This window comes from Gavialis gangeticus, unplaced genomic scaffold (genome assembly GCF_001723915.1).
Source record: "Gavialis gangeticus isolate Ggan-Ray unplaced genomic scaffold, GavGan_comp1, whole genome shotgun sequence".
In the NCBI taxonomy this organism is placed as follows: Eukaryota; Metazoa; Chordata; order Crocodylia; family Gavialidae; genus Gavialis; species Gavialis gangeticus.
In genome coordinates this window covers 14,925,152-14,937,020 of record NW_017729034.1, presented here as the reverse complement: position 1 = coordinate 14,937,020, position 11,869 = coordinate 14,925,152, and the positions used below count along the sequence as shown (strand labels likewise).

At 43.4% G+C, this 11,869-nt stretch overlaps 1 protein-coding gene across 1 annotated transcript in view; it reads left to right on the top strand.

Annotated features, from left to right (window-relative positions):
- LOC109304584 (C-type lectin domain family 1 member A-like) overlaps positions 1–5,689 on the top strand; it is a 7,242-nt gene extending 1,553 nt beyond the window's left edge. The window contains exons 3-5 of the mRNA XM_019527268.1: positions 2,040–2,191; positions 4,037–4,155; positions 4,473–5,689. Of these exons, the coding sequence (XP_019382813.1) occupies positions 2,040–2,191; positions 4,037–4,155; positions 4,473–4,620 (419 nt within the window). The 3' untranslated portion in view covers positions 4,621–5,689. The remainder of the gene's footprint in view (positions 1–2,039; positions 2,192–4,036; positions 4,156–4,472) is intronic.
- The last annotated feature ends 6,180 nt before the right edge of the window (positions 5,690–11,869 follow it).

The following is an 11,869-nucleotide window of genomic DNA, read 5'->3' as shown; positions in this document are numbered from 1 at the left end:
CCCCCCCCCCACCCAATGGGGCCGGTGCACCCCCCGACGGCCAATACCGATGCTGTCAGTAGGGCCACTGCCGTCGGTAGCTTCTGCGGGTGCCCCCCCAGATTCAGGAGGCACCAGTCACTCATGAATGGGTCTAACTATTGATGACTGTTTTGTTTCCTTAAAGCTGTTTCATTCTCATATGTTGCAGTTACAAGACCCACCACCCCTTAAAAAAAAAGAGTGATTTTTATTGACAACAACGTGTACGAACTCTCTTCTCTTCAGTCACCCATGATGGTTTCTTACTACTTTTGTGTGTGTGAATAAAACTGCACTAAAGGGGAGGTTCCAGTAAATAAAATATATATTTTTGTATTAGAAAACAGAAAATATTAATATCATCAGCACTGCTCTGAATATGATCAGAACTATTCAACTCTTTAAAGAAAACCCAAAACTTTAAGCCAAAGTTTCTTCTTTCCATCATCTGATCAAGATCTGGACTTCTAGTGCAGGAATATCTGAGTTTGCAAAAATTGTTATGCTACACATAAATCATACATACAGTAAAACAAGAGTAGTGTAGATTGAGAATGTAAGTGGGGAACAAAACAAGTAGGAACAAAAATCTCCCTGACACAGCATTATGGTTATTTCCTTGGGTAGCTGCATTCAAACTGCACTGAAAGAAAACCAGCTGATTCTAGATGCATAAAGCAGCACAATTGCAGCATATCAAAGGGCTAAATATAGCCCACAGTTGTATCCTAATTGCCATCTGGCCTGGGCAGACAAGAATATATACTGACCAAGTTAGGCTGTGAACTACAAAGGAAAAGAAAAATAAAACAAAAAACCTCTCCCCTCCACACTGCCCCCAGTCAGAGCTTTTGAGAGTTTTAAAAAGCCTGGATTTCATTTAAAAAGAGTTATTGTCTGCAGTTGTTTCTCTTCTTTCTGTTTCTGTTTAATATGGTATTACCAGCTCCATGGACACAGGGATGATCAGATAAAAACATCCAAACTTCTTTATTTATTCTTCCAGACTTCACTGTTGACCCAGGGTCTTGTTATGATGCCTGGGTATAGCAAGTCAGTGGAATGACATGTCAGTAAAAAAAAAAAAAAAAAAAATAGCAAGAGAGCCAGGTCTTTTTCTTAAGGAGCAACTAGCTTCACTTTGTCTTGCTTTACATCTTGTTAGCTACACCTGTACTAAATAATGCAAATGAGGTCTAAGATGTTATCAGTGGCACAGCTGTAATAAGTGTGAGTGTACAGCAGGGAAGAATCAGCCCCAATACTTTCAGCAAGACATTAAAACAAATGACTGGAGATGTTCGCATGGTAAATCGAATTCCCTAAGTTGGCTATTAATTCACAACAATAACCTAGTGAACAGAGACCAGTTTTTCAGACTTGTGTCTCAGCAGCAGACTTCTTTCATATCCCTTTTCCAATCACTTATGCCAGTGAAAGGTGCAGAGGTGGTCAGCTATGTTAGTCTGAAGTCAGGGAGGGTGTAGGGAAGGGTAGCCCCTTTGAGATTAACTAGATCAGACGGTCACAATCTTTCTGTATATACAAAACTGAGAGGAAAGAAAGGCTGAATTTATTCTCTTGTTCAGAGGAACAGACAGTGTTTCTGCCCTCTGTCCAGGGTCATTTTGTTGCTGGAAATGTTGACGCACATGAGATACCCAGTTTCTTCTTTCTTGTACGTGTTGAAGGTTTCATAACATTATTTGAGAGGCCAGAGGTTATAGCCCTAAAAGTTCTGGCCAGGTTCCAAATGGATTTTATTATTATTATTGTTGTTGTTGTTATTATTATTATTGTTATTATTATTTTACTTTTATTTTTGTTTGAAAGTGCTGAATCAGCTGGGTTTAGCAAACCTTTGATAGATTTGTGAACTTAACGATAACCAAACTATGGAATAACCATTGCTACCCCATAATGCAGTCTGTGGAGTGTTTTTGTAATCTTTCACGGGGAAAAGATATAGAAAAATGCTGTTTCTGATAAACATGGTGACATTCTGTTCTGTTCTCAAGGACATAAATGTACTCCTTGCCCTGAAAACTGGCTACAGCATGGAGAGAATTGTTACTACTATTTTGCTGAATGGAAAACTTGGCAAGAAAGTGAAGCTCTTTGCTCTTCTCTGGATTCTAGATTCCTTAAGATAGAGAGTAAGAAAGAGCTGGTAAAGATTTATTTTTAATTTCTCTTATCATTTGGTGTATAATTTGTATTGTTCATCTAAGGCAGAAATCCTGAATGGTGCTTGATGCGTAAGAACAACCAGCCAGATCTTCAGATGAATTAAATCAAGGTCCTTCTTTCTTAGTCTGATTGCCTGTCTTAGGACTTAATTGAATTTGAAGACTAAGATGTTTGGTTTGTTATTCTGTCTCTTGTCCCATGAGACCCAAATGTCTGCCCATCTCCTTTCCTGACTCCTACAATATTGTGCAGGCAAATCTTTCTTTAAATGACTGAATAGGTAAACTGAAATGTCCTCTCAGATCTCATGAGCAATTACTTTAAACTCTGAAGCTTATGATTTTCTGTGTATTATTCTTATTTTGACTTTCATTACTGTAAAAATACCATGTGCTGCTCATTTAGGGCCTTGGTACATGCCACAAAATTGGCTTTTAAAGTGGCTTAAATGCCTTTTTGCACTGCTTTAATGGTGTTGCTGTTTGCATGCTCTGCACCATATGCCACTTTTAAATGACTTTGGTATGTAGCAAGATAAAACACCTCCGAGGTGTTTTAGTTTGCTACCTAACAAACTGCAACAGTGCACAGGGTGCTGGAAGCTGACGTGCTCAGGGCTTGGTGGGCCCCCGCACAGCTCAGGGACTGTGGGACCCGGCAGAAGCCTGTGCAGGCAGGCTCTACTGAAGGAAAAAAGAAAGTGGCAAGCCTGATCTTTTTTCTTTTTTTCCTCCCTGGAGCCTGCCTGCCTTAGCTGTGCGGGGGCCCAGTACTTCCCTCCAGCAGCTCGCCCCACCTCCCTCTCCTCCTGCCGCTGAAGAGGCAGGTAAGAATCAGGCCACTACCCTTGTATACACACCACAGGGGTTTCATTTGGTTTAATTCTCCCTAAATTGAAACAGTGTTTTTAAAAACCCACCATTTCAATTTAGGGAGAACTAAACTGAATTAAACCCCCATGGCGTGTCCACACAGCCTTAAAGAGCTAAAACCTTTCAGTTCCCCCTCTGATGGTGTGTCCTTATTAGTAGAAATGTGCATCCCCTGGGGACAAATAGCCACGGTACATATTTGTGCTGCTAGTTGTCCCCAGGCAATGTCCCTGCATGTGTGCTCTGGCATGCAGCAAGTTGACCTGGGTGGGGTAGAAGAGGCTGGAGCCAGCACCTGGATGACCCCAGCTGCCCTGCCTGGGGTCCTAGGGCCCACCCAGGGCTCCAGAAGTAGTGATCTGGGTGCAGGGACCCTGGCTGGCAGCCAGAACTTGGCTCTGGCCAGCAAGGCTCCAGTTTCAGGTGGGACATGCTGCCACCATATGCACCACCCCACTTTTATCTGGCAGGTTGTTGTTTTTTGACACCAGGATCTCCTGGTGTCAAAAAACCTGCCATGCTGCACATTAGCAGCACAGCAAATGCCTACATGTGCAGTATGTGTAGTTTGCAGCACTGCAGATAGGTCTATGGTGCTGCAAACTGCATGTGTATGTTTCTGTGGGCATGCCCTGAGCAGTGGATTTTGAGGGAGAGAATTTCTTCCAGACCTATTAGCCAATTCTATGAAGCACTGATCAACCTCAGTTCCTCCCAATGTACCCAACAGCAGTTGATGACACTCAGCATCTCATTCTTTTTGGCCTATAAAATCTTAATAATTACCAGGACTCAGAAGAATTATCTAGGTTTCCTTGTAAAACAAAATGTGTTATAAGTGGCAGATACCAGAGCCTCTTTTTCTGTTTCTAGCTCTCTCTCCCCCTCTCTAACTCTGAGCAGCTTTCAAGTCATGATGAGATTCAAAACTCTGCTAATCTCTTTCCATGCAGGATTTTGTAATGAAATCAGCACAGTTATACAGTTCCTATTCTTTCTGGATTGGTTTATCTCGTAATGGAGCTGGCCAACCATGGTTATGGGAGGATGGCACACCTTTTTCCAGTGACCTGTAAGTCTGTACTACATCTAAAAAGAATGGAGTTTTGGGCATATGTATTACATAAACTGTAATTTGAGGTACAAAGCAAAAAAGTGATACTATATCAAGAAATCACCCGCTCATCCAACTGATCCCACCCTCCTTTTGTTAGCTCATGTACTCATGTATTACTTGCGTACCTGACAAATACAGATGGATAGTTGTCTGACAGCTGACTTACCTGTTATTTAAGGTGGTGGCAGGGTTGGAATTAATAATGCTGATTTGTGATTTTTACAACCGGAATTGGGCTGCAGCTGGATGGAAACTCTGATTTTCTGTTCTAGATTTCGCATCCCAGAAGCCAGTTCCAGTTCTTCCCTGGTCTGTGTGTGGATTCAAGGTACAAATGTCAACACTGCAGAATGTAGTGATTACAAGTTTTGCATTTGTGAGAAGATGGTAAACCCACCAGGGATTGGGCAAAAAGGCTAATCAGACCAATGGCAGGGCACAATACTCTATAAGGAAATGCATGCTGGGTTCTGCGATACTGAAACTAGTTCTGCCTAGTGATTTCTGACAAAGGCAGATCCCATTTCTAGTCTTCATGATTGTGGAAAAATGCTTGAAAATGTGACCAGAGTAGAACCCAGAAGCTCAAAATCCAGAAGGGAACTACAAACATCCAAAATTTATTTACTTTCCAGCATTTTAATTCTCCAGATTTTCATGCCTGGTGTTGGCAATACTGGGCAGTAATAGGAAACTGTGTTACATCTGGTGGCTATCAAAGAAACAGTGTCAGGGTATAGCACACTATCCATTCTGTCTGTTTGCTCTGGGTAATTGTTTTCCTAAATTCTGTTGTCCAGCCTGTATACTGTGAATTTTACAACCTGTATAAATACTGTTGGTAACAATAATTTGTGTGGTATATCCTTCCTCCTGATCCTCTGTTCCTGAGGACCTCAAACTTCAGAGCTTTGTAAGCTGGCTGTGAAAAGCCATAACGCCATAAGCTCCCTATATGTGGTGTCCTTATACTTGCATCTCTCTGGGAGGCTGAATGGGCAGCAGGGATACAAAGTCTTGGAAGTCTTGTTTCCATAGCACCAATCAACTCTAAAGCTGTTAGGAAAGAATGAGGCCCTGTCAGCAGGAAAACTTGCCAGCTTTTCCTGGTCCTGTTAATACCTTTCTGATGCATTTAGTGAATATTAAGCTCTAAAATGAAAGGAAATAGAAAAGGATAAAAGCCATTCTGCTTTTGTAGTACCACAGACATAAAAGACTGCTCATCCTTATAAGTTCTGTCTCACTAGTGTCATTTAGTATTTGAGGCTGTGAAAAAGAGGGTCTTTGTCCTAAAACTAGATCGTTGGTGAAGGGCTGGGCACTGCTTTGAGTTCGCCTAAAAGCAGTAGCTAATGACCCAGGAAAATAGTCATTTTAGGGTGGCTTAAAGACAGGGATTGAACAGACTGAATGCTAACTAGGACTGAACAGTCTTAGTTAAGACAGTAACAATAATAGCACTGAGCACCTTTCAGTATTTAGTAATTTATAGCATTTTCAGTATTTAATAATTTTAGTCGTCTATTTAGTAATCAGCAATCTGGGCCTCAGAAAAACTACAACAACAACAGGGTGCGTGCTGCTTCTTGGTCACACTACTCTAAACCAGCAATACTCCCAATTTTAGCTATAGGTCTTCACCTAGATCTCAGTGGGTGTGTCTACATGTACTATTAATGTACATTAGGCTTACTGCACTGTACAATAACAGCACAGTAAGCCAGCCCGGGGAAGGTATCTACACGCACAGCCTCTTGGAAGCAGATTTTCTCCTTACTCATAGATTCATAGAAGTAGGGTCGGAGGGGACCTTGTAGATCTTCTAGTCTGACCCCCTGCCATAGGCAGGAGAGAAAACTGGGCTCAAATGACCCCAGCTAGGTAAATGTCAAACCTTCTCTTAAAGACCTCCAAGGAAGGAGCCAGCACCACTTCCCTTAGAAGTTGGTTCCAGATCCTAGCCACCCTGACTCCTGATGGGAATAGCCTGCTCCAGGCCTCCTCCTGCCCTGCTCTGCCCCCCTGCAGCAGTCTGGGAGAGCTGGAAGCTCTGGTTGCAGCTGCCTGGGTGCTGGGGCACTCTTTAAAAGGTTACCCCATGTGTCCCAGTGTGCACTGCTTTCAACACTGCCTTCCCACTCAGAGCAGGCAAAGAGCCCAGGTGTCTTGGGTGCTAGCCAGGCTCCTGATCACCATCCCTCTAAAGGCAAGTCAGAGCTGTGCTGGCAAGAAATGGTATTAACCCTTAATGTGCAACTACTCAAAGCATGTTCTAACGTTAGCACCCCTTAAAATTCCACAGATTTAGTATGGTCTAAGTGTAACATGTAAGGGCCTTGTTACACGTTAATTTTAGATGGCTCCTGGAGCGCTGAACCCCTGGATTTTCCACACATTAGTATGTGAAACTAGTTTAAAGCCCTCTTTTGGCAGCTTAAGGTTACGCCACACCTGCCTCCTTTTATCTCTGATCTGTGCTACCTGGCTCATGTTACATTAATGTCTAGCCACTCTAGGCTACACATTAGTGTAAATACCCTAGCCACACCCCCTCTCCCTCCTCTGGCCTTGTTTGGTTCCACTGCCCCATTTTTCTCTCTCCAATCAAGCTTCTGTTCCCTGCCACACCATGGCCCCCAGCCTGGATAAGTCCACTGCTCCCCTGCCACCCCCCTGGAGTGGGGGAAGGGGGAGATTCTTACCTTTTAAGGCCCCTGCTGGCTTGAACATGTGACTGCTCCAAACTAAAGTTAACACTAAAACTGAGCAACATTTGAATAGCTCGAAGTGCAACGTGTAACTTCACCCTAAGAAAAGTGTTGTCTATTTGTATGAGACCACAGAACAGTTGTTGTCTCTTTGCATGGAACCATGGAAAAAACATTGTTTCTTTCTTTCTTTGGCCAGGCAACATGTCTTGTCTTTGCTAAACATTGCAAGTCTCAAAGCAGAATAAACACAATGCAATAATTTGAGAACCAGATTAACTTTTCCCCATGCTTTCTTTTTAAGGCATTCAGAGCTGAAAGACACTATTTATTGTGTTTACCTTACACAGAGCAAAAGCTGTGAATACAAATACTACTGTGACCATTTTACATCACTGTGCAAGTAGTGTATGCTGTCCAAGGTCTACTATAAAAACCAAGGTCCTATTATAAAGTATATCTTTATATGTTATAATGGAATAAAGGTAAAAGTGTGAGTAACTGGATTTAGAAAAAGAGGGTAAAAGATAATAGTGAGGACTGATTATGATAAGAAAAAATATGCAAATTAGAACTGGTTGAAATATTTTGCCCAAAAATCCATTCAATAAAACTTAATCATTTTTTGAAAATGAAATAATAATTGTCAAAGCATTGTAGATTTCCTTGTTTCCATTAATTGTTTTGGTTCAAAAAATTAACAGCCCTTTTTATTTCTTTCTCAGGGTACTGACAGATTTCAGCCTACCAATCTAACTCATGGTGCTTTACATAAAGTGCCATAAGTTAGAGTGAACTCCTTCCCCCAGAGCAGATTTTTGCCTGTTGGGTTGTGGCGGGAAGATTGAGCCTGCCTGCAGGTGAATAGTAAGCCAAGAAGCCACCCCTCTTCTGAGCTCTGCCACTTCCCTCCACCTCCCAGTTCTGGGTATGTGAGCAGAAGGAAGGGAAGGGGGAGGACAGAGGAGGGAGGGTGCAGCCAGCAGCAGTGAGCTACCAGCTGGGTTTTGCCCAGTCTGAGCTGGAGGGTAGATTGGAGCCCCCCTGTTTCACACCCCGCAGCTGGCTGGGGTACTGGGAGGAACTGGGCTGAGCCCATGAAGGGAGGGGCTAGGATCCAACCCGCCTCCTTCAGCTCAGGCTGGGCTCTCTGCTATTGGCCTTCTCCCTCCCTTCTCCCCATCTCTTCCTGCTGACAGCCCTGGTGGCAAAGCTGAACTGCATCATCCCAGCCCTGAAAGCACAAAAAATTAAGCTGAGGGGAAGTAAGTTCCCTAAGGTGCTCTAAAGCAGAACACCTTTATCTGATACCTCATTTGAGGAGGGTTAATTTTTCGTGGGATCAGCCACTTTAGAGGCACCCTACAGCCATTCAGGTGTGTCACAGCATGGTTGTAGAGTGCTTTTAGGGGCCTGATCATGTAAAAACTATAACTTCTGTCTGCATCCTTATTTATTTTTTATTTGTAGGTTGGTTCTAGTTGTTTGTATTGCTGGTTTTGAAGTATTTAAAGAAATAAGTGCAAATATTTGATTTAATAAGTAACATTGTGAATTATTTAAAATACTAAAAATAATAAATATGAATAATAAGAGTGGCACAATGAAAAAAATTAAAAGCTAACAAAATTAAAAGTATCTTTGCAAAGTTCTTAATTTTCAATAGTCAGACAAGGGTCTTTGGGTAAATGTCATATCTTTTATTAGCCTAATTAAATAGTTGGAAAAAATGTTCTTTGCAAGCTTTCAGGTAGAAACACCCTTCTTCAGTTTTCAATACTCACTTCTAGCTAATTTTTTAGCGCATTCAAATAGTGCACCCAGGAGCAAAAAACTCTGGACCAATATGCTCCAGAGTTTATTTGTGCGCATTACTTGCATGTGTAGATGCACCCTTTGAGCAGAATTCTATGTCATCTTGTAGATGATCAAAGTACAACTTGTGACCATCTCTGAGTTATCCAACTATTGTGCAAAAGTGATTCTGTTACTCTCTCTGGCTGTGGCCACATGAGTGCAGATGTTTGTTTCCCCAGGGATAAGAAGCAGCAGCACACCTAGTGCCCTGCTATTTGTCTCTGGGGACCACCCATGCCATGTGCCCTCTGGCACGTGGCAGGTTACCCTGGATGGGATAGGGGATGCTGGGGCTAGCAACTGTGCTGGAACCAGCAGCCTTACCTGGGGTCCTGGGAGCCTCCTGGGGCTGCAGCCATGGAGCTCTTGCAGCTGGGAGCCTGGCTGGAAGCTGGACCGTGGCTTCAGCAGTCCAGGCTCTGATTTTGGGCAGCACGTGCTGCTGCCATGTATGCTGCCCTGCTTTTTTTCCACTCAGGTTTTTTGACCCTGGGATCTCCTGGAGTCAACCCCTCTCCTCTCCCAACCCTGCCCTGCATTACAAGATAATAGCACAGGGAATGCCTGAATGTGTGATGTGTGGTGCCATAAACAGGTGTGCAGTGCCATACACCGCATGGCTGCTGCTGTCATCTGGAAGCAGCAACTGGATGCATAGGTTCCCCAATTATAGGAATTGAATTCCCTTTACACATGTGCAGATGTCTCCTTGTTCCTGACTGACCTGATTTCCTTCTATGATAAGGTGACAGGCTCCATGGATAGGAGATGAGTGGTGGATATGATATCCTGGACATGTCTATATGTGTCTGTATGGCAAGTGCTACCTTTTGGAAGTACTAAAAGACAGTGTTGTAACAGCTCATACTACGCCATATTGGTGGCACATGGTCATTTTTGGCTACATCAAATACAAAAACTAGAAGCTGATCAGAAACCTCTCTGTGCACCATTAGATCTGAAAAGCTCCAATGCTAGGAACTGCATTTGCAAGTACAACTTGTGAGAAAATCTCAGTAAGTGCCACAAGATGGAAATGATACTGAGAGAGCACACACAGATGAGTAAATGTAATTGGCACCAACTCAAATACTGTCTGCTTAAGAGGTGGCTGGAGAAATTATATATCTGCTTGGGGTTCCCAAAGGAGGTGGCTGAATATCTAAGCTTTCAGCAGAGCCTTGTCCCTGATCTCTCTCCCTCCCCACAGCCACAGCACACACCAATCGCTCTCTTTCTCTCTCTGTCCTCCCTGTCCAAACCCTCCCTGCAGCTTTAGCACACACTGATCTGCCTCACTCTCTCCTCCCCACCGAACTGGCCCTGCAGCTATAGCATGCTCCTATCTACAGTGTCCCAGCCCTGTCTGCCCTTACATCAGCTTGTGCACCAGAGGTAATGCCGGGCAGGTGCTGGCATTAGCTGTGGGTTCTGCTGTCAAGTTCCTGGTGGAGATTGAGGTGACTCCACTGATGCAGTGGCATCAGCTGTGGACCCAAGCGGATGCCCAGATCCCCACACAGATCCCGCAGGCTGCACCAGCCCTGTGCTGCTTCCGACATGCAGGGCAGGAGCTGTTGTAAGCTGCAGATGGGGCTAGGATGCATGATCCAGCAGCCAGAGCCACCGGCTCCCCATGGGGCAGATTACATGACTTTGTGGCCACCCACTGGTGGGCCAGATACAATCACTTGGCAGGTCAGATCCAGCTTACAGGACATATTTTGCCCACCCCTGGCCTACAGACAGGTCAGGTCCTTCTCCCTCCTTTGGGAGATCAAGCTGGTGCTTGGGCAAGCATTTTTATACTTTTACATTAGCAAGATTATTCATTATTCCATACCTCCACTGTAAGGTATGGCTATAATATTTGTGGAAGGCCAGGGGTGAGAAAAGAATTATCTTACTGAAATATTCCCAAAGTGTTACATTATCCTGATTCTTAAGGATCAAGAGCTCCCTCTTCTGGTTTAGAGTGATGTAGGTTTTTGAAACATGGTTTGTTTCAATTGCCTTATGTTTCAGATATTTGCAACCAGTGATGATAGTTGCAGTGTTTAAACACAAAAGTTTCTCTAAAATATTCAGTAATAGATATGTTAAACTTGAGATTTGGGACCTGACAACTCATTTTTGATCAGGTTCAGGAGGTCCAGAAGGCCTCTCTGAGGAGAAGCAAAAGAGGGCATCTTAAATAATCTAGACATTAACCTGTTTTGTGTACATCCAATGAACTTGAAGCAGAATTAGCCAGAGGTATGAGTTTATTGTTGTGTTTAAAACATACCTGCTGCTGAGCTGTTTTCAGTTGCTTATGCTTATTTCATATAAATACGGAACCTGGTAATAATAATTCAAATAGTTGCCCATTTATAGAATTTTCATTTTAGGCAACAACATGTGCTTGTGTGTGAGTGTATGTCCATATATATATGGATATAAAAAAGCCCTGCGGGGCCAGGTATTTTTGTGAGCTCTGCTGTTTGGTTTATAGCTACAAAAGCAATCGTGCTTTTGGTATCACCTCTGTTAAAGTGTTGAGTGTGTGAAAAGCTTAGAAGCCAATACAAGTGGTATTTGCAGACAGTTTTACAGGTTCTAAAATGTTTAGAGAGACCTTGGCTGCCCAAAAAATTGACTGGTGCGCTAAATTTTTGTAAGGGGTAAGTGTTGTCAGCTGTGCAGTGCTAAGGTTCAGGAGGATTTCAGCAGGCATTTGCATTACCCAAGAGCCATTACATCTTCTGAGGTTTTAGGCTAGAGACAGAAGTTCCACATAAACCAGTTTAAGTGATCGGAAACTGGTTTAGACCTGTAACAGAACAGAACCTCAGTGGCTGAACAGAACCAAAACGGCTGAAATTGGTTTAAGATAACCCTGGTTGAATGTAGTATCAGCCTTAACTGATTTAGGTGAAACCAGTTTATGATACTTCTGTTCCAGACTCCTTCCTGGTTCAAGTTAAATCACAGTTCTCCAGCATCCCAGCATTTTGCAGCCCTAGGCTGTGCTGTACTGTCTGCTTCAGAGAGCAGGGCTGGCCCTGCCCCTCTGCTCTCTAGCTGGAGCAGTGAGGGCTGGCTGACAAAGTGGCGGGGGG